Genomic DNA, 22,862 nt, shown 5'->3' with positions numbered 1-22,862 from the left:
TCCCCAGTCCAGTAAATTTATAAGGTCACCCTTCTTCAACCTCCATCGCCCAAAATTTGGGCATCAGGGGTGACATTGCCCTGGATCTGACGACCATCACCTTGATCCCGGGGATGTCGCCCCCTTTTTGCAGGGGCGACGATGCCGTTGCCGTCGCCCAATCTGGATGTGACTGATTTGACGCTTACGTAAGCGGTGGTCGTCGTTGCTACAAATACATATATTATATTACATTATATATATTATATAGTTATATTATACTATATATATAATGTATATATAAATATATAAAAAAATATATTTAAATTACTTAACATTTGGACCATTAGTTTTTTACATTTTACGATCGATGATTGTTATAAGAAAGGTATAACGGTCAATTCAGCAAAAATTTAACGTCATTAGGACTTATCTAACAGAAGGAGAAAGTATGCAATATTTTGAAAAATACAGGACATTTTTTTGCCTATTTTTTTAATATAAAAAATTCTTTGCTAAACTTTAAAAATACGGAGTTTTATGCCATTTACCCAATAAAAATATTAGTTCAAAATAAACTCCAATTAAGGAAATTTGATTGTTCCAATATTATTCTTTTCCTCAATATTCACACATTTAACTTGATCTTTGCAATTCTATAAACTCAATCTCTTATTATTGGCCTAAATTTTAATTTGAATGATCGATAACAAAATTAATTAAATTCCATAATAAATTGATTTCAACTTAATTTTGAAATAAATCGGTTCTTGAAAAATTGTGATTGCTCAAAAAAATAAAAAAGTGATAATTTTAATATTATTACTAATTATATAGATTCAGTGACTAAAGTTTTTATTTTGTTGTAATAATGAATTTCAATGTTTAATAGATATAATTATTTTTGTAAAAAATCTAATTACGGAGAATCAATGAGAAGAGGCCGTGTGTTCACTGTACACTATAAATAATTTATGATACGTGTCTAATGAAAACCTAATGGTAATATCACTATATTAGTCTTGCCACTAATAAATTATTTTGTAGATATATTATTAAATATTTGTCGTGACAACTTTATACACAATTTTTTATAATTATTACATTGTGGGCGAACACTCCAAATTATAACTTTTACGAAACACGCAGTTTATTGCGCCGAACAATTGAACACTTGATGATGTATAAAGCCATACGATGTGATATATAGTACATTAATAATTTCTATATTATTAATTAACATTATGTTTTTGAGTATGATTAGATAGTTGTCATAGTTTGTTGAGGTCAGTGTCTCTAACGAACAGGCCATGGAAGCCGTAGGGGACACGGCGGGGCAGCCTCACGGCCGCGACGATCTCTAAACTAGGAGATCTGGCATCCATGACTAGGAATCTCGACTCCCCTGTATTTTCATTGTGGACGTAAGTGACCACATATCCATCGTCCTCCTCTGCATTTGGATTGTCGGGCTGCCTAGCCACGAAGAATGGTTCACCGCCGAAGCAACCTGCCCCGAACATCCGGCTTCCCACTATGCAATCACGGCGGTCACCTTCCGACGTCGACACGTCCAGCTTCACTACTCCAGATATTTTTGGCATTGGATCCCCCACTGCTGCATACACGTACCTGCATCAGAAAATAAATAAATTAATAACGTCGACACTGATTAATTTGGTGTTTTTAGATATTATTTTTATAAAGAATTTTGGCTCTTTAATTTGTTACTTTACTAATTAGGTTCAACAGTACCATGAAAATTGCTATTTTGGCACTTTGCTCCTTGAAGAATAGATAAATGATACTTTTTTTCTGTACTAATTTTTCTTTCTTAAAGAAAAAGATGCGATATTTTTATACAAACATAAAACATTTATGCCGATTTATTTCTCAAAATTAACACTTTTGGTATTCTGGGCTCCGACTCGATCGAATCTATAAAATTCAGTTAATTATTTAAAATAATTAATATTTTTCAAGAACTATTGTTTATAAATACTTCAAAAAAAATATTATTAGTTAAAAAATAGAATATATTTTACAAATATATATTAAAAATAAAAATATTAAATATATTTATAAATATTATTCGGAAATGAGATGGGGCATCCACCCATTCCACTTGCCAATCCATCCTTGCCCGAAAAGGAGAATTTAGTATTTTGGTGCATAAAAACGTAATAATTGCTGCAATAATAATGATCTCATTTATTCCCAACCCCAAAAATTAAATCTATTTTTTATTCAATTTTAAATATATATATTATATGTATAGATTTTATTATCATCAATTTTATTTAAAAAAAATATTCACTTAACATTTATGTTGTAAAATAAAATAAAAAATACAACAAATAAAAATCCCAACCATATTTACAGTACCTGTGGTCCTGTGCAAATGAATGAGGTAGCATACTAAACTATGGGCAAGATGTCAACAACTATAATAACTTATCAATTTAGACAAAAATTCTTATTCAAATTAAATTAATTATATAATAAGTATGATATATGTATTATGTATTTAATTATTATTTTTAAATTATACATAAATTACACATTAAATATATTATTCAATTATTATGTATTTAATTATTATTTTTAAATTATACATAAATTACACATTAAATATATTATATTTATCGTATAATTGATTTAAATTCGTTCAAATTCGATTATGTTAGAATGTTCCCAATTTACTAGATAAAACTTTCTCAAGATCTCTAAACAACTATAATTAACTTTTGTTTTTCTACTTTAACTACTATAAAAAAAATTAAATCAAATCGAATATAGCAACATATATATAGAATTTCAGGTTTTAAATTCAAAACGCCAATAATAAAATTAATTTAAATTTAATTAGTTTTTAAATGATATTTAAATTTAATGATTATGTAATAATTAATTACGTACTTGTGCTTTTTCCCAACAAACGCCGGATTGATCACCCCGAAATCCAAGTTCCTGGTGGATACTGGGTGGCGGGACACCGTACCAGTTCGGAGATCAATTTTCACCTTCTCCATAGACGCGTGTATCAGATCCATCCGTTCCAGCGTATGCTCCACCGACAGTATATTCGGCGCCACCATCACTATCCAGTTCCCCTCGTCTTCATCCCATGCGTTGATCGCGTGAATAATATTGAAACCCGGCACCTCAAACCACCGCATTTCCGACTCGTCCTTGGCGTATCGTGGAATAACGCCGATCCGGGGAACTTTTCCGGGGTTGGCACCCACCGGAGAACCGCCGGCCATCAATTCCAGTGGGTTCATTCCGATTTGAATTTCGTTGAAGATCGCGTACTTTTTTGTAATGGCGAAGTCGTGGAGAAATGACGGGCTTGTCATGGAGAAAATTGGCACATCCGGCTGTTTTTCTCCGTTGGCGTATATCCTGAAGAAGGTTAAAAATGGCGGCACGGGGCCGTAGCGGAAGCCGAAGGTTTCGCCGGTTTGTGCGTCGGTTTTGGGATGCGCCGTCATGCTCATCAGGAGCTGGCCGTCAAAATCATGGCGGCCCAGAGTGTGAATTTCGCCATTTGGGTCTACTTTTACGGAGTAGGGGAGATCTGATTCGCCTAAAGCGTAGAGGCGTCCGCCAATTAGAGCTAAACTGGTGTTCGCCAAGCCAATACCGTTGATGGGATTGAACTGGCCGGCGAGAACCCGAGCAGCTGTAACTGCACCGCGCGCCGCTGAGGCGGAGAGGCCGTTGAAGCCGGAGAACACATTGGGGATGACGGGGAATCCCTTCTCGCTTTCGACTTTGTATTTATAAGTTTTAACATAGCGGCTGCAGAGGGTGGCTTTACCTTTAGAAATTCTGATGGCGTGGAGCATACCGTCTCCGTCGAAGAGGTGGTAAGGGCCGCGGGGGAGAAACTGAGGATTCGGGCCGTTGCGAATGTAAGCCCCGTCAAGGGAGGGTGGCAGGGAGCCTTGAACCACCTGGCACTCGGTGGGGGGTAGCTCATCAACCGGAGCAAAGTTATCCGAGAGAACATACCTGGGGTCGAAAGAGGGTTTAAGGGGAGGATCAATGAAGGTGTTAATCAAGTAATCAAATGCATTGAAGATGGTGGCGGGCAGCGACGGTGGCTCAGCTGGTTTTCTGGTAAGCAGCGGGGGGGTTGTGTAAGCGGGGGAGGGTGGTGGAGTAGGTTTCTTGGGTGGGGTTCTGGTGGTGGTTTGTGGGCGGTCGTCGATCTTAACGGATGAAACATTGAGGAAAGGGAGGGTGGTGGTGGGGTGTGAGTGTGTGTTGTTGGGGTGAATTGATAATTTAGGAAGGAAAGAGGAGGAAAGGGTATCCATTGATTGAGGGAGAAAAGAAAGAGTAATAATAGATAGAAGAAAATGAAATGAAAGAGGAGGAGAGTGAGAGTGAATCAAAAGTTTGGAAATTGTGGGAGTATTTATGCTGTGGGGCAAACAATTTTAGTGCAAAAATGACAATTCATTCATGCTTTGAGTTTCTGCTATACGGATTTCCTTTTTCTTATTTTAGATTTGTATTATATATATATATATATATTTTTAATATATAAATCACGTCAGTATTTTATGATAAAGGATTTAAAATGTGAATGCATTCAACATTGGTTGTGAGAGAGCATCTCAGCTGGTTGTATGGTTCCCATCTCTATTCATCTTCACTCAATCCCCAAAATTATAATTTCATCTCATTTTTCTACATTTATTAGGATTGTGAATTACGTATTAATCTTCCACCTCCTCCTCCTCTCAGTAGGGTGATGATGGGCGGGCAATCTAGGGGAGTACCAATTTCCTATGTTCTACGAGGAGGAGCATGGCGGGTAGAAGTGTGTAGGGGTTGGGTTTTAATTACTTTGTATTTTAGGCTTTTGCATACTTTTATCTTTTTTCTTTTCTCTTGCTAATCTTTTTTTATTAATGCATTCAGGCTTTTAGAGAAATACATGATAAATATTTGTTATTTTAATAGTTGATTTATGTTTTTCTAAATCATTAGTTTGTTTGCACATGAAACTTTTATTTTTTAAGATTTCTTTCTGTGATAAAAGTTTTTTATTCTTTTATAGTTGATGATAATACTGCTATATTTATAATGTAACTAAACTTAGTCATTTTATTTTTATTATACTCCTTATCTTTTTTTTGTTAATTGATAAAATGATATTGAGATTTTAAAATTATTTTAAATTAGTTTTTCTTTTTATCTTCTTCTCCCACCCCACCCAATTTGAGACGGGACGATCTACAGTTGCATCTCTTTATAGGCTATTGGACCCATCGGAACCCAAGGTAGGTTGGTTTTCACTACTCTCGGGTTCCCTGAAGATCCCCAGGCATAATTTCATTCTATGACTTGCGATTTTGGAAAAATTATCCACAGCTGATAAACATGGGTATCATACATAGGCGCTTGTATATTATGTGATGAGGGCGCAATGGAGACACATACTCATCTATTCTTTCGATGTCGTTATGTTAGAAGATGCCTGGCAACGATTTGGCGGATTGTTCAGTTTGAATGACCTAATAGAGAGTGGCCACAGGATGTTGAATGGGTTACAAGGAAATGGAGAGGAAAATATATCATTAACTTGGCATATCGTGCACTCCTTACTGCTTGAATTTACCACATTTGAATGGAACGAAATATAAGATGCTTTAAGCATACGGAGCGACCACCAAGCATAATAGCCACCATTATTGTGGAAGATATTAGACAGAGGATTATCAGTGTTAATTTATCTCGTTCTGTTAGTTCATGTGATAGATTATGGCGTATCTCTTGGCCTGTCAAGGAGAAACACCAGTTGAGCACTGTTGTACTGTACGATCTTATTTTATTAATTAAACTTACATTTACCCAAAAAAAAAGTATCTCTTCTTGCTTTATATATTTTTTTAAAGTGAGATTATTTAAGACTATGTATTTTAATATAACTTTTGAGAAAGATGAATTATATAAACAAACAATAAATTTAATTAATTCTTTATTTTTATTTTTATATAGGGCCGATCTATTTATTCAAAATCATCATATTTTATCCATTAAAAATAAAAAAGTTTATTTATAGCACCACATATTATAAAAAAAATATTTATTTAAAAGATATATGCACGGGTCTACACTAGTTTAAAATACAACAAAAAAGAAAAATTCACAATAGTTTGAGGAAAAAATTTACTGGAGTATGTTCAACAATTATTTTTCAATATAAATAAAAAGGGTGTAATACAATTTACCTCTCTGTGATATTGTAAATAAACAAATTATCCTTCTATAAAAAATAATAACAATTTGCATTCTTGTGGTTTTTAAAAGAAAGCAATTTACCTTATGTCAAAGAAGGTAAATTGCTTTATTTGAAAAACACAAAAAGAATTTGTTGTATTTTTAAAAACACAGGGAGGTAAAATGCTATTTTTTTTTCACATGAGGGTAATAAAATAATTAATGTATTTTTTGTAATTTATTCATGCATACAGATATATCATTTTCAAGTCGAATGCGAAATCAGATAATAAAATTCAATTAATACCACAATCTTTTCAGATGATAAATTTTGAATTAATACCCACAAATTTTCTGATATTAAATTTTAAATAATAACCACAAATTTTAGATAATAACATAGATTCATTGTGTTTCATGTCTTGTTTCTCAACCAAGAACAGGCCCTCCAGACTATGACATTTGCATCCCCAGAATATCTGTAACAAAATTGGGTTCCATGTAATGAATATGAATTGTAAATATTAAAGAATCCAAAATAAATAGTTGCAATGACACCTAATGAATTTTTCAATATTTGGTACCAGCTCTCACAATTAAAGAGTTGTGCGTTGGAATCCCACAAATATAAATATATATTTATTGTTATAATGTTTCTTATTTCTTTGTCTCGTTTGAATATTGTCGTCGATTTGAATTTTCAATATATTGAATTAATTTTAAAATTTGAAATATTGAATGAGGTAACGAGTCGCATATTATTAAAAAAAAAAAAAAAAGAAAATTCCATTCATCTTCGGAAAATGACTTGCAAATATCCCAGGAACCTATGGATTTTAATTTTCTAATAAATTTATCCTAATTTATAGAAAGCGACAATATAGAAATACGTTCTAATAATTATCCATCTACAAATATTTATTAAATTTGAATTTCCAATGCTATTGGTATTCAACCGAGAAGGAGAAAATGTCTATGCTAGAGTTGGTGCGTTGTACACAAAATATGTGATTAATTACCACATGCTTTAACAGTGATGTTTTAGTCTAATGATTAAGGTTAATGTTGAGGTTTTATAAAAAATTTGAGATTATGGGTTCAAGTTTAACTATGCGTGTAGGTATTTATTTCACTTTTATATAAATGTTTGTCTTACTTTATATGAGTTATTGTAATTTATTACTATTTTTCGTCATGTTAATATATTAGTTTGAATCATTGTATTATTCAAATTATCACATACTCTAGATGTTTTAAAAAATAAAATTTATCAATTATTTAACGGGTTAAATACAACTTACCCCTGTATTAATAAAAAAATAAAATTATACTTTATTTTTTCACATGAACTATTTTACACTTTTCTATGAGCACGTGAAATAAATGGTATTTAACCCATTATTTAACTATCCCCTATACTACAAATCTAATGCAGTATCTACAAAAACATGAGAGAAAAGGATGTAAAATGTGGCTAGTAAACTTTGGAGTGAAAGCATTACTATCTCTAGCCTGATGGTAGCTTTTTGATAAAATTTAACTCCAAAAGTGATTATTAAAACATAGGTTTGGCCTACTCAATTTTCGCACCCTAAGTAAATCTGGACCATTACTTATAATTCTTCAGATATTTCACGTAACGTTTTGATTGAGATCTTCTATTTCAATTTTATTATTTTTAGATAGAAGAAGAAGCAATTAAGTCTTAGGGATGACTCACTCAACCAAACAAAATCTACTACTTGAAATCATCTTATTTGAAACAAGTGACCACAAAATTTTATCCACACAAAAACAAGACCCTACTTTGCCATCTTGAATGTGAAGGGGGCCTAAAATCTGGCTTGCACCATACTTGTAATAATGCTAGAAAGGAACCATTGTCCCTTGTCTATAACGCAAATATCTTAAATCAGTGGTTCTAAAATGCTGCCTTAACAAATTTGGATTTGAAATGATTCAATTTGAACACAGCCAATGTTTTTCAAATAAAAGTAATTTGGGGAGACAAAGTAGGATTAAGGGCCACATCAAAGAATATGGAGCAGGGCAGTCTCATGTGGTAAGAATTTCACATGAGAAGTGTCTGTCCATCAAACCACATCATCCACATATTGCAAAGCTGCTAACTCTTTGAAACAGAAATAATGCTGGAAAGCATGTCTATACTGTTGGGTCTCTTTCTAAAACAGGTTCTTGCAGATGAACTATCAACTACTCCAAAAAAATCTGGTGCAGTTCTCCTCCACTGTGTGACATGTGTTTATTTTTTATCAAATGGAGATTTTTGGTTCAGGTGGTGGGGACGAGTCACTTTCAGGACAGTCGTAAAATGACTTGAGTGGATAGTAATAAGAAGAAGATAGTGGATAGAACTGCATCATTCATTAGATATTTCTTCCCTTTTTCAAATTTTCAGTAGTGAAAATACTGGTGAACATAACTTAATGGGAAAGGTTAAAGAGGAAGAAATCATACACATTTCCTTTCTCAGGATTATCAGATTGAAAGGAAATTTACAGGATATAAAGAGTGAATTCGAACAGGCTCCTTGGACATCTAAGTATAAGTGTCTTCCCAACAGTCAGAAAAATCAAGGCAAGAAACAGAAGAACGAGATTTTGATCTATTTCCATAATTCTACAGAGTCGATATGGATCCAACATTTGTGATGCCTTGCTAACATCATACAATAACACAAATGATAGCTCCTTAGCAATGTACTTCATAGTTCCCACATTTCTGCTAGATCTTTCACTGATTGCCTAAATAAGTATTAGTCTATAGAACTGCCTCATCCAGGTGTGGATCAAAGGGTAAAACGAGTACTAAATATGGCAGGTAACGGTAAAGCCCATTCGTCTTCAGCAACCATCTACAGATAGATCCAAACCAAAATACTAATAGGTATGTTGAAAGCTTGCTTTGCCTGATTAAACATCTATCACGTTAAGCTACCAGCAAAATCAAACCCATTTGGTCGCTCTCTGATTCTGTACTCTATCCTGGAAGGTGAAATGGTTGTGATCAGGGAAGCAGTTGCGGCATGCTGCTAGTGCACAGATATCAGCATGATATCATCTAGATAGGTGAAACCCAACCATCAGTGTATATGCAATTCCGTGTACTTAACTACATTCATCCATCTTGTTCTCTAGAACTCTGCTCCTGCAAACAAACCTCACTTCATTAATAATGATTCACAGGTCTTGAAGCCAGCCATCTTCATTTCATAAAGAAGTTTAATTGCCTCAATGTAGAGTCCATGTTGCGTATAATTTGTAAGCATTGCATTGCAACAGGCACCATTCCTCTTATTTTTACCAATCTCAAACATCCTAGTAGCGTCATTCAGACAACCACATTTTCCATACAAGTCGACCAATGCACACTGCACGAAACCATCTGATTCAAGCCCTAATTTCATCAAATTTGCATGAACTTGTCGCCCACACTCTATATCCCCCATCATCCTGCAAGCCTTAAGAACAGTTGAAAACGTATAGCCGTTCTTCGTCACGCCCTCCCTTCCCATCTCCTTAAAGACACTAACCACTCCCTCAAAGTTACCGTCGCTTGAACAGTTCACGATCCTAGACGTCCACACAACTGTATTTGGAGAACGAACCTGTTCGAAAACACTTTCAGCACCATCAAAACACTTCAGCTTCCCATAAAAGTTAATCAAGAAACTACACAAAACAACGTTTCTCGAGTAACCCATTTTCCATAACCAACCGTGCACTTGCCTCCCAAGCTCAAAGTCCCTTGTATACAAACAGGCTCTGAGAACACACACGAGTACACCCGAAACCAAAAGTTCCATCTGATTATTACCAACGTCTTCAAATTCTTCTTCCAGTAGCATTTCTATATAAAAATCTATGGCTTCATTGTACTTCCCATTTTCAACACAACCAGCAATCATGACAGCCCACGAATTAAAATCCCTCTGAAACATTTGATCAAACAGTTGGCGCGCGTGATCAAGGCGCCCACTCGATACGTACATCAATAAAAGCCGGTTACGCAAAGGTAAATTCATACGAAGACCACTTCGTCTCACATGTTCATGCAACTCAACGGCTTTCAAAGGGTCGCGCAATTTGGTGCATTCTTTGATGAGCGAAGTGTAAATGTCTAGTGGTATGGGCAATTTGAGACTGTCCATCAAGCGTAGAATGTCGGAGGTGGTGGCAACGGGTTTCGGGTTCGGTTTCTTGGGTGGCGGTTTGATTCTCATAGGTGTGGGTGGTCTGTGAAGGGGCAACTGGATTTGAATTGGATGATCAGAAGTGAAATTGTTGTTCTTGGTTGAAGAAACATCGATATGGAGGAGCGCAGTCTTTGCATGGGGATTGGAGGCTATTGTTTTCATTAGCGCAGCAAAGCTCTGAATCGGTGTGGGTTTTATGAGGAGTTGGTGGTATTTTTGGGCTTAGCCGTCTACAAGTACCGGACAAGTAGAAACATGAAGAATAGTGTCATAAACCAAATAAAATTATGGTCGATTTGGACATAAAATCAAATGTGATCCCACAGTCTATACTTATGTAACTATTTTAATCTCGTGATAAATAATTCGTGCGCGATTCAATCACATAACAATTATAATTTGATTTGATACAACAATACAAAGTCTGTATGAGAACTTTCCATCCATCAGATATTTTGATCAAGCAGAGTAAAGATACATGTAATCAGCATCCAATTGATTATATCGTCAAACCATCCTGTCCTAGGTATACATCCTGTCAGAATAACTAAGGATTTGAAGCAATGTTAGCCTAACTTGATCATTTGTAACAAGATCAAACAGGCAACCCACAAGATCAGTAGCAGTGAAGAGAGAATAACTGTTAACCTTGCTCCTTAAAAGTGCATAATTTCGACTTGAGCCTCTCACTGACGAAGAATTTCTGATTTCAGAGTTACAACTGCCACGTGAACCCTCCATGGGCAACACGAGAGGTGGCACGTTGAGTATATCCATCCTAACCCAGCTGTATCACTGGTTTTTCAATCTTCTATTCAATTGGAACTTCTCTAGTGGCTCTAACTTAGAATGTGGATCCTATATATCGCATCTGGATGGCCACATAACAAAACAACCCCATTTCTTGCTCAGAAACGGCCATACAAGAGATTGGTGTTCAGCTTACAGCAACAGGAGATGCAGTTCCGTCGCCTATACGGACTCGATTAGGTAAAGGCCTCGCGATGAGGCCATCGACAACCCAACCTGCAATCTCGCCGTCATTTTTGACATGGTTGAATTCCCCTTGTACATATTCCAGAGATATTTGGAGCCTTCCCCCAGGCCTGCAGTCACCAATTATGGTGCTTGATTGGATTCCAGCATTTCTCTCCAACCAGTACAAATAACAGACCTGAAACAATGACTTCAGCATGTCCTGTGGCGACGAGCTTTCTTTGAGCACCACCTGGTTAAGTTCAGAGAAAGCAAGCATTGAGAAGTGAGTTGCTATTGAAATTTCTACCACATGCAAACCATATAGACAATAGATGCAGGATACATCATACATGTGGATGTGTATGTGTCTGTGTCTGCATATGACCAGCCAATTTTTGTAAGTCGTCTAATTTAAAACACTTAACAGCTGTCTCGCAAGCTTTTACTATTTTCCATGACTATTTAAATTTTTCTTATGTAGTATAATATAGAATTCATGAAAATCCTATATCTTTTGTATTATTACAATCTTATAATGACAATTATTGCCATAGAAAAAAATAATAATACATTAAGGATATTTAATTTAAAAAATAGAAAATAGAATTTTCTTTTTCTTTTTTCTTCCTTTTTGTGCATTTGAGCTCGAACTTAATCAACAAACTTGAGAGCAAATTCCTTTTCAGAAACCTTCCCAAGAAAGAAGCCAAGTTTGAACTTCCCATTTTTGAACCAAGCTTGTACAATTTTACTGACAAATCCTAAGGGGCGGCCTCAGGTCAAGCCTGAAATTTTTAGTGCAAACCCTGAAAGACTCCACTTGAACCAACTAAATCTGCAGCCCTAACAAGCATACTGATCTCAGGCCTAATACTTAAGCATGAAGTGCACAGGACCCTAAACAGCTATACGGTATGAAAATGGAGATGTAAGCAGAGACATACAAAATATCTTCCTTCAAGCTCTGCCAGAATATAACCCTCAGCCTTGTACAAATCAAATAGAGCAATTGCATCTTCTCTGCTCTTCACAACATCCGAGAGCTTGGAGCCGAGCTGCAAGCGGCGATCAATATGAGAGGCAGCATCCTTCGCATCATTAGATAGTACTTCAAGTTGTTCCTGAAAAGTACAGGAGTCAACCATTAGCAATGGGCGCATGAAAATGTCCTAACAAGTCAACCATTTCTTTATCCCTCCTTTGTGTTCCAAGTTTGAAACCTGAATTGCTGAATGTTCAACTAACGTAGGGACTCTGCAAATGGAACCTCTAAATATTATTACCAACCGAACCTCCAAAATCTTGTAATCTTTATTAGGCATGTATCCCTCATATATAAAACCACACAAACTATGCTTAAAGCATTTATATCTATCCTGGTTTCGGTTTACCGATAAGTAAATATAAATTCACTTAAATTATGGAATGCAATCTAAGTAGGTGTAATCATTTACAAGTACACTCACTTCTCAGTGTTGGATAATGCTACTAAACCACCCCAAGACACGCTTTAGAAGAATATTTAAGCAGTTTACAGTATCACCTTTGGACTGACAGATGCAGATGACTCACATTGGTAATCTATGCTAAAAATGCAAGAAAAATAAATTTAAGGAAAAAAAGAACCTACTTCAGAAGTGGGCTTTACAATCAAAAGGGGAAAAGCTGGAAACAGTGGCTCTTCATCATTGACTTCTTTTACCGAAGGGATTAGACCAGTGAGCAGATACTGACTGAAGACTAAGCCTGTTGATGTTTTGGGAACAGATTAGGTACTATTTTCATAATGGAAGTATAGAAAGAAAAGGCACTTCGATGAAACAAAAATCTAGAGCAAGTACAAATGGTGGAATCTATGAATTTACACCTTTCCTCCATAATTGAGTAGTTGGTATGGTTGAATATAGTAAAAGCATACAAATGGTACTTCTACCTTATTAAATGATTCAAAATATAATCTTACCTATGGATAAATCCGTAATTGCATAATTTCTCATGGGCCCAATAATTCCATTGAGCCACATACGTTGAGAATAAATAGAATTTCTCCAGCAATGTACTTCTGATTATATATCAGGGAAGAAATCCCTATGATCTAATTACATTTCTAGATTTTTCTCTGTTTTTTCTATCTCATGTAATGTACAAACAGACATGACTAATAATTTTCATAAAATTTTAGCATTCCATCATTAAGCCCCCAACTCCCTTTTATCTTTCTATCGTAATAAACATGATAACAACACACCAAGATATTGAAAATTCTGTTCTAGAAATTAAAACATACAATGAACTTTAACATCCTTAAATTGGATCAGCAGCAAAATGCTGGCTAAGTTTGCAATATAATAACGTATGTAATTATAAGAGAAGACAAGGAAATACTTGCACGATATGGATTTAAAGTCCTTAGCTGAATGGATTGATATGATTTCAGATTGCAGAACATGTGGATCCAAGTTATAACACCAAAAGAAGCAAGAGCAAGAGGTGTAGAAGATTGTACGCCATTAGCTAATGCTATGCCAAGCATAATTCCTATGGATTTGCTCACCATTCCCTGAGCTTCACCCTTAGCAATGACCTGCCATGAAAGATCCCTTCAAGTTCAAGATGTAAAACTAAGAGAGCTTTCCAGTAATTGATGGTGGAAATGAACTGTTCATAGAAATATAAATTTATTTTAAAAAAGAATAACGGATGGATCAAATAAACCGCTGGAAGGTTCTAACTCAAGAACAAGTTAACTCAAAATAGAAAAGAGTGAAGTGATCTCAGAGATATTTACCTCAGCAAAGTTCCTCTGAGCAGCAAACCCAGCATAGAAACAACTCCTAGTAGCTGCCTGTCAAATACGCCTTTTCTTGTGTAAGAAGGAAAACAATCAAGTGATTCTGAGCCCTCCACACAAGGGCCAAGGCACATAAGACAAGTGTAAAATAAAGGCTCTTAAAGTAACTAAAGTTGAATCAGCAAAGCACAGAACTAGATACAAGGCAAAAGGGAAACTAAGAAGTAGAGAAAGGTATCTGTTCGAGCTTGAGATATCCTGCATATATACACTAGGTGCACAGGCAGAATAATGATGCAGGACATAGCACCTCATTTTCTCTAACGATACCTGGATTAATGCAGCTGCAGATCTTCCAGCTCCAGCGACCGCACCAATTGGAACAAAGAGATGCGGGAATGCAGGCGTCAGAATTTCCATTCCAAATGCAGCATTTTCCAGAAGATCGGCAAATAGCCTCCAACCCTTTGGATTCACATCAAAATGTCTCCCATACTTTGACAACATTATCTTACTGAGATACCCAATTCCATCCTTGAGGACCCAATTAACAGCAGCTGCTGTTGGAATTGCCCCCTTTCCCAATCCAACAGCATAAAGCAAAGCCTAGAGATAGAAGATCAATAACAAAAAGTCATCCATGCCACAAACAGGGAAACTATCAAAGAGTTCATTCATGCATTAGTTACAAAAGCCAATGAACTGCTGTTAAGTCACTTAACTTATTCAAGAGTCCATATAAAATTACTCACGAGATACTTTAATAGCCATGCGACTATCCTGCGGTTAGATATATGATACCAGAAGCTTAAATCAAACTCTCATATGCCCAACAATTATCCAAAAGTACAACGAGACTTGAGAATGTTCCACGAAAGCAAGCATCCTTATAGGACCTAAATTATCCCATTCAAAAGTCAATTAGCTATTTGTCCCTCCATACATGATTTCCCACTGACTTCGCTACTAAATTTAGTAAAATCCATTATATCTCCAAGCACTAACTACTTAGAAGAGACTGGCAAACAAGTTTTGCAGAAATTGTTCTATCGTTGCACCATTCTTCAACAAAATTTGCCAATCTATAAACTTCTAATAAACATATGCGTATTAGAGGAAAATTAACTACCTGAGTGGCAAGCACACCGCTAATTTGTGCTGCAATGCCCTGAACCCCTCTCCAAAGAGAATACTCAAGATAATCACTCGTAACACTGTCTGGAAATCCCTCAGGAAGCAGCATTCGCGTGGCCAGATCCCTACATTTCATCCAAACATCCTCCAAAGTCAACGAAGATTTAGAGTTTCCACGTTTTAACCACCAAGACCACATTGTTTCAGGAACGACGAACTCATCCTTCGAATAATCCGGCACCAGCTCAACCCTCCTCCCACCCCTAATCTCAAACACGATTTCCTCATGATTTCTCGATAAATCATCAGTCTTTGCTCGCGCCTCAGAACATGCAAAAATGAAATAGCTGAACGAAGCTGACGCAGTGATTAGTAATAAATAGACGTGTTTGGGCAGAGTTACGGAAAACGAGTCTTCCTCGCCAGTGAATACGAAGTGAGAAGGCAAGAGAAAAAACGGATTCCGGTTAAAATTAAAGAAATTGCTGCTCCCATCATCCCCGCCGCCGCCGCCTCCACCGCCGCCGCCGCTGTTGTTGTTACTGTTGTTGTCACGAGAAGGAGCTGAGTAATTGAGGGGCGTGAAGTGGGAAACGCGATTGTGTTTATGAGCGTGGACGTTAAGAACTAAGCGTTTGTCCGCGCGGCGGCGGCGGAAGGGGGAGGCGCCCAGAACACTTCCGGTGGGGGACGGCGGGAAGGAGGGCAAAGGAGGTTGGTGAGGAATGGAGAAAGGGTTGCAGGCGGAGCAACCCATAACGGCGGCGCGTGTAAGGAAATCAGTTGTGGCGCCTTTCAAAATTCTAGTTCAGAAATCTTTCCCCTCGTTTTTGTTGGACTGATTACTGATACTGATGCATCCAAATTTTCATATAAAAGGAATTAACTGAAATAAACACACAACTTATAATCGATTATTATATCTAATAAGCATTTTTTATTTTTAAATCAATAAATTAATAAATCGCATCCAAAAAAATTAATTTAAGATATTATTATGAATTAAAAGACGTTAAAATAATATGAAGTCACTTTGTGGAAAAAAATAATTATTATAATAATTTTTCAAACTATTTATATATTATAATATTATTACCTATTATCTGTGAGTATAAATCTTTTTTATATATTAATACAAACATATATGCTAGTCGTCGTTGCATGTTGTCTCCACATACTTATAAAAAAATTATGAAAAAAAACAATCATAATAGGAGAATAATAAAGAAAAAAGTTCGTGGAGAAAAACGAAACATTAGATTAGAGGGGAAAAATTGTACGAATTGATTTATTCATTTTTTAAGTGAATTGTTGATTTATTAAAAATATAAAAATTTATGAGAAAAAGAAATATAGAGAAGTGAAGTGAAAGAGAAATATGAAATAGTGAAATTAAGAAAAAAATATAATTGTTAGATTATTAAAAAAATGTTAAAATTATTATTCTAACCGAAAAAAATTTAAGAAAATAAATAACTTAAAGGATAAATTTGGATATTTAAAAATGAGTACGACAAAAAAATTTCTTTTATAATAATAAAGATACGAAATTTAGTATAATAAATTATTAAATAAAATATTTTCTTCATACTTCATTTTCTTTTTTCAAATTTTCTTTGTTTGATTTGTTTTCATAAAAATTCAGGATCCAAAAACTTGGATGGAATGACCGGTGTGAACCATCCTGACCATTAAATCATAACAAGTATGTATTCATCCTGACCATTGAATTATAAAAAGTACGTCTCTCTCTCTCCAAGGGCATTCTTGTCTATTAACCAAGAAAAGAGAAGGGCATTGCCGTCATGCTGTGTGTGTGTGTGTGTAAAGAACCATGTGAATGAAGAACAATATTTACAGACAAGAAAGTTACAGCTGAAAGTTTGATGGAGAAGGGAGTCAGTCATTACACAGAGACATCATCATCTTTGTACAAGTTATGGAACTGTTAGCCGACCACCTTTCTGTCCCAACGACTTCCACGACGTTTCAAGCCGCATCAGATGCAACTTCTCCACGAAAGGTTCTAAAACTTCTGCCTCCTCTTCTGGTGCAAAAGCCATGCAGATGCTCAGTTCTTGGACCGCTGCCTCGTATTCTCTGCAAAATTCAGTGCAACTATATTGTAACACTGTCTTAGAATCAAAGTTACCAAAAACAAGCAGTAATGGCCGGAGTTTAACATTGATAATCCTTACCTGTTATAGTACAACATCATGCCGTAGTCTCTTCTCAAAGCCCAGTTATGCGGCTGAAGGATTATTAACCTTTCTGAAGCCATGATCGCAAGCCTGCATCGTTTTGTAACATCCGGACAATTATGTACAAACTATGCGATTTATAACAAGATCCGCAGCTAATTACGTGCCTCAGACGTAATAAATTAATAATGAATGGATAAAATGGGAAAAAGAAACAATAGCAACAATGAAGACAGAAACAAGGCAGGAGATAGCTACCTCAGCTCCTGAGGCCGCAATAAAGGCATCTTTGAGCCGCTGTCCTTGTTGAACTTCTCCTCAGATTTATGAACAGACCTCAGTGGGGAAGTCAGCATCAAGCCATAGTTTGTTCTCGAAGCACGTTTCCAGTAAAGCCTCTGCAGCATACATTACTTCTTTTATTCTCGTAGTCAGAAGCATAAATTCTTCAAGAGGCAAAACTAAACTTCGGAAAAATTTCATTCAAGAGTGATACTCTATGAAGCATGCAAGTTATACAAAATATAAAGTACAGGCACGATCGAGCTCACAATCAAATTCGCCAATGCAATCCCAATGATATCTCGGTTTGTTGCAATATCGAGCCCTAAAAGTGAGTTGCTAGTTATGTCCGAGGCCTTGGATCGCGGATCATCCACACACTTCCCGTTGACAACCCCAAACAAGCTGTGTCCAGAAGTTACTTTAAACAACTCCTACAAATATTGGAAAAAAGGTCCGCATCAGAATCCGCAATGTCCAAGAGAAGATTACTCAATTATGTCAGTAACACCATATAAGTCGCTAATGAAATGGGCATCAGCACTCTAGCAAAGATAACTCGGTCTATTTATGGATTGCAACATCAACATACCTCAGGATTCCCCGTTGGGGGCCATATCAAAAATTCTTCCCCAACTCGAGATCCCACAATGGTCAGATTAAGCCTTCGGCAAACCTCAATATAAATCACGCTAAGCAAAATTGCTGTCAAGTTTTGAACTCATTACTCAGCTGACATCTTATGGAAATTAAGAGAAAGAACCAAAAATGGAATATGCAAGAGCTGAATATGGACAATTAAATACTGTGTTTGGGTTTGAGATTGACGAAAACATACCGCTGGCACACCCAGAGCCTAGCACGGAGTGCAAGTAGAAGCATTTTGAATCCACTAGTACAGGTGACCTCTTGAAACCCCTAGACTCGAAAAGGACTTTGTTTACTGCCTCCAGAACTTCGGCCAAATGACATCCTATATCTCTTGAAACCAGCTCAGCTTCAACTTCCTTTGCTATGGTATCGAGCTCCAACAACCACTCATATATATTTTTTCCAGCCATTGGCATAGCCTCCACATTGTCCCACACTTGGGCATCACAAGGTGATGCTGTATCTCTTCTTTCATTATGCAGCGTAGAAGCATCAATCTCACGGTTGAATGCCAAAAATGCCTCATCCTCGGCTGCCACATAAAGCAAAACCTACGGAACAGATTGCAAACAAAGTAACAACAGCAATGTCAGACAAATTCAGAGCTTTTAATATGACAACAAAACAATCAAAACATGGATTTCAACCACCATAATTTGGGTAACCGCTATGAATTGTTGCAGCAATGCTGCCACTCACACCCTAACAACTGTCGGTCAGTGGTGGCAGCAAATTAAAGAAGGAGCAGCCCAGTCACCAAATTTGAAACAAAAGGGTAATGCTCCCTCTAAAATGCTAGCAGCTGGTTCACTAAGCCTCGCAGCTAATCAAAATTATTAGCAAGATAAGAACCAAGAAACTATCAAATGCGTTGTGTTTGCACTTGCAGACTCCTATATCAACTTTGCTAGTATTATTCAATTCCTCAAGCATTAATAAGCCTAATAAACAGAGCAGAGGATGAAAACACAATTACCTTTGCAAGTGAGATATCTTTGTCCTTGGACTGGAAAGATATCTCCCGAGTAAATTTATCTCTAGCAGCTTTGAGGACCTGACAGATAGTGAAAACAAAGATCAGGGATTCACATAACTTAACCAATTATGCATACTAGCATAGACAATTAATGTCAATTGCACGACCGGTTTTATCTATAGTCAGGAACAGAAAAAAGAAAACAAATGAAAGACTGAGTCATTAGCAAGTACTGTTAGCAATTGAGTGGCGTATCAAGATAAGGATGGATTCTAACAGAAGAAGAGATCCGAATAAATCAATTCCAACCTCCTTATAGAAATTGGCTCTGGAAGAATTATGGGGTTCTGCTAGAGCAGAAGAAGCCAGAGGTGAAATGCCCAACCTCATCTTCTTGACTGCAGCATTTTGAGTTGTGTTAACTGTCATATAGTTCCTCTTCCCTTTTCCACAATCACTCCAACATCCACCACGACCATCAAAACCAAACCTGATGATCGTAAAGAACAAAGGGATATTGGGCATTGCCAAGAATTTGTGTTACTAGCACATATACTTCTCCTATCTACTATCTAAGCTTTTGCATAAACAAGTAAACTCACATCCAACAAACCTCTGTCTGATACACAAACAACAATCAACCGTGTTTAACTTTAAAGGAAAATTCAAGAATGCCCAATTGAATTATTGGGCTCAAAAGATCAAATTACCTGCCACAATTTCCCAAAGAAGGTACAGCCACGGGCATAGGCGCTCCAAGCCCACCAGTCATCATCATTGTCATCTGCCGATTACTCAAACCAGGCAATGAAACACGCAGCATTCTCTTGAATTCTTCTATTTAGAAAGAAAGAACACACACACACACACAAAAAGAAAAAAAAAAGGAAAAGGAATCTTTCTTGAAACCCTCCAAGCAATACCACAAAAGGGTTGTTAAAACAAGACCAAGGTTTTCTTGAAATTTGAGTAACAAGACTCCCAGCTTTACAAGAAACCAACAAAACGGTTGCTGATATTGGGCTCAAGAAGCAACAGCTGTTGTTACCAGACCCCCAAAAAACAGCAAGAAATCTTATTAAAAAAAAAAAAAACAAGAAAACCAAGATAGAGGAGGAATGATCAAGAAAAAAAAATCAAGAATCAAGCTTCTCTTCTTCAGAAACTGGTGAAGAGAAAAGCTTGGGAATTGAATGGGACAGAGGTCTAATGGAGGGGTCAAAAGAGGCCATTTTGGGCATAGAATGGGAACTTCCGAAAGAGGAGGAAGACAAAGACAAAGGTGCTGATGATGATGAATGCAAGTGACTGAAACTGCAACTATTAGAAGAATTATAGTGGAAGCTGACACTCCTAATACCGCTAAAATTCCCAAGATCCATAGTATTGGAAATTCTCAATTCTAGCATCACCAAATATATAATCAAATCCCAAATTCTCCTTTCTATTCTTTCCCTCTCTCTCTCTCTACACCTATATATATAGGTCTGCGTGTATATAAATATTGGTTGATAGAATGGAGAAGGAGAAAAGTACACTCAAAGGGAAGAAAGCTCCCCCTTTTATTATCCCTTGAACTTCAATAGCAGCCAAAAAAAAAAAAATTGATGGCTAGGGGCAGAGCAATAGGTCTGAAATTGGAATCCAGGTAATGCAAAAAGACACAATTTTTGTTTATAGTAATGTTTTATTTCCAATGGGATTACAATAAATATTTAGCAAATTAGGGTTTATAATTTATGCAATCTACCTTTTTGTAATTTGGTTGTGATGGAAAGCACTTATAATCTACCCTTTCTGGATTATATGATAAGAAATCATTCAACTTTTCTTGTGATTAATATTAGCCCTATGGCTCGTTTTGATTCGCGTGATTATATATATCATAGGTAATAAAATTAATTAAACATCAAATTATATTATCATATTGAATGTCAAATATCACAATACGAGTAAGTTAAACGGTATATAATGAATTATGAAATTAATTATCATTTCATTTAACAAATCATCCTATTTCATCGTACCTAATATTTAAACATATTATACGAATTAAACGAGATCTTATTGTTTCAAGAAAATTTTAAAATTGATTTTTAATTTGAAGAACCCGTGATCTTATTATTCCAAACAAAAAATGTAATATTATTTTTTATTTAACGTCAGGCAAATGAGTGGGTTTTTTTTTTTTTTATTTTGATAGTATTATTTTACAATCTGAAATAAAATCACCTTTTATTTATTGATATTAGTTCATTTAATTTAAAAATAAACTTATCTCTACTATAGTTTATATAATCTGAAGTCTGAACATTCAAAAAACAATATTTTTCTGTAAAAAAATTGTAATTTTTTTTATTTTTTATTTTTTTTGCATTGAAAATCGGTTTAGGTAAAAAAATTCAAATGGGAATGCATTTTCATTAAGTTTCTTAATCTAGCAGTCAAGATTCATTTAATCGAAAAATAAAAACTTTTGACCTAATAAATAGGAAATAATTAAATGGAAATTGCTTAAAAATATATCTTTTTGTTTGTGTATGTGTATAAAAACTTATGTTGAAGAGTTTTTAGTAATTTTCCTAATTATGTGTCAATTATAGTTCATATTCGTATGTGTAACATACTACTACGTACGTATCATTTAGTTGAACACAAACGTACGTCTCTCTTGTTTTTCTGTATCGACTTAAATATCTATCTTCTAAAAATCAATAATAATAATAATTAATATACACAATGTTAAATTTTAAAATAAAATTATTTTTATATAAAAACCAACTAATTCAGGAAAAAAACGCTTGATGGGGCTTGCACTGCAACCGACACCTTGTTGCGTGAGTATTGTCTGTTTTACTTCATATGGGTCTGATCATTCTAGCTAAATAAGAGTCTTGCTAGAAAAAAGAATGAGTACAAGTCAATTTTTCATTTGTAATTAATGTGGAACACACGCTTATGTCATCAGACCTTCAAGCTAAGGGCATTGGATGGGCACAGTGGTGTGAAACGATGCGGCGCACAACGTGATTGATGTTTATTGCACGAGATATTGTTTATGAAGCGTTACGAATCCCAAATTTCTCACCCACAATTGATGTGAGACGTGCGCATGATATCAACACTACAAATTACGTCGCATAATGACTTTTGTTGCATCGCATTTCTAAGTAAAATAGTTGATTCAAATAAACACAAACTAACGGAACATACACATAATAATAATTATTTTAGGAAGTACGAAAGGGTTAAATTATGTTCAGGACGTAATAATCAATAAAAAGAGATAAACTATATTTACATCTTTTGATCTACAGTCTGTTTACGCAAACTACTTCCGTCTCTTGGATAATTGCACACACCTACTAAAAGAATTATTGTCATTTACACAAACTATTCATACCTTCTGAAAAAAAT

At 35.6% G+C, this 22,862-nt stretch overlaps 4 protein-coding genes across 6 annotated transcripts; all 4 read right to left on the bottom strand.

Moving 5' to 3' along the window:
- Positions 1–1,128: 1,128 nt before the first annotated feature.
- LOC105172767 (putative carotenoid cleavage dioxygenase 4, chloroplastic) lies at positions 1,129–4,379 on the bottom strand. The gene is made up of 2 exons (XM_011094343.3): positions 2,899–4,379; positions 1,129–1,611 (listed from the first exon to the last, which is right to left on the bottom strand). The coding sequence occupies exons 1-2, from the start codon at positions 4,302–4,304 to the stop codon at positions 1,251–1,253; spliced, it is 1,767 nt and encodes a 588-aa protein (XP_011092645.2). The 5' UTR covers positions 4,305–4,379; the 3' UTR covers positions 1,129–1,250.
- Positions 4,380–8,809: 4,430 nt separating this feature from the next.
- LOC105172765 (Tetratricopeptide repeat (TPR)-like superfamily protein) lies at positions 8,810–10,722 on the bottom strand. Its single transcript, XM_011094342.3, has one exon. It carries the CDS (start codon positions 10,592–10,594, stop codon positions 9,398–9,400), a length of 1,197 nt encoding a protein of 398 aa, XP_011092644.1. The 5' UTR covers positions 10,595–10,722; the 3' UTR covers positions 8,810–9,397.
- An 86-nt stretch (positions 10,723–10,808) lies between these two features.
- RUS1 (root UVB sensitive-like protein (Protein of unknown function, DUF647)) lies at positions 10,809–16,209 on the bottom strand. Of its 2 annotated transcripts, XM_011094341.3 has the most exons (7): positions 15,331–16,208; positions 14,532–14,807; positions 14,199–14,255; positions 13,796–13,994; positions 13,041–13,156; positions 12,355–12,531; positions 10,809–11,660 (listed from the first exon to the last, which is right to left on the bottom strand). In XM_011094341.3, the coding sequence occupies exons 1-7, from the start codon at positions 16,090–16,092 to the stop codon at positions 11,370–11,372; spliced, it is 1,878 nt and encodes a 625-aa protein (XP_011092643.1). In that variant the 5' UTR covers positions 16,093–16,208; the 3' UTR covers positions 10,809–11,369. The 2 variants fall into 2 exon arrangements, with proteins under 2 accessions (XP_011092643.1, XP_020553022.1); XM_020697363.2 differs by lacking the exon at positions 13,041–13,156 and having other exon boundaries at positions 13,965–13,994; positions 15,331–16,209.
- A 963-nt stretch (positions 16,210–17,172) lies between these two features.
- Positions 17,173–21,005, bottom strand: LOC105172763 (uncharacterized). Of its 2 annotated transcripts, none has more exons than XM_088882142.1 (9): positions 20,156–21,005; positions 19,755–19,935; positions 19,446–19,523; positions 18,657–19,020; positions 18,411–18,523; positions 18,088–18,252; positions 17,795–17,934; positions 17,534–17,626; positions 17,173–17,453 (listed from the first exon to the last, which is right to left on the bottom strand). In XM_088882142.1, the coding sequence occupies exons 1-9, from the start codon at positions 20,266–20,268 to the stop codon at positions 17,273–17,275; spliced, it is 1,428 nt and encodes a 475-aa protein (XP_088738268.1). In that variant the 5' UTR covers positions 20,269–21,005; the 3' UTR covers positions 17,173–17,272. The 2 variants fall into 2 exon arrangements, with proteins under 2 accessions (XP_088738268.1, XP_011092642.1); XM_011094340.3 differs by having other exon boundaries at positions 17,173–17,435; positions 20,156–20,998.
- Positions 21,006–22,862: the final 1,857 nt, after the last annotated feature.

The sequence above is a fragment of the Sesamum indicum genome, linkage group LG6, assembly GCF_026168435.1.
Source record: "Sesamum indicum cultivar Baizhima isolate 11 linkage group LG6, ASM2616843v1, whole genome shotgun sequence".
NCBI classification, from domain to species: Eukaryota; Viridiplantae; Streptophyta; class Magnoliopsida; order Lamiales; family Pedaliaceae; genus Sesamum; species Sesamum indicum.
The sequence above is the reverse complement of the archived record's forward strand: the minus strand, read 5'-3'. Positions and strand labels throughout refer to the sequence as shown.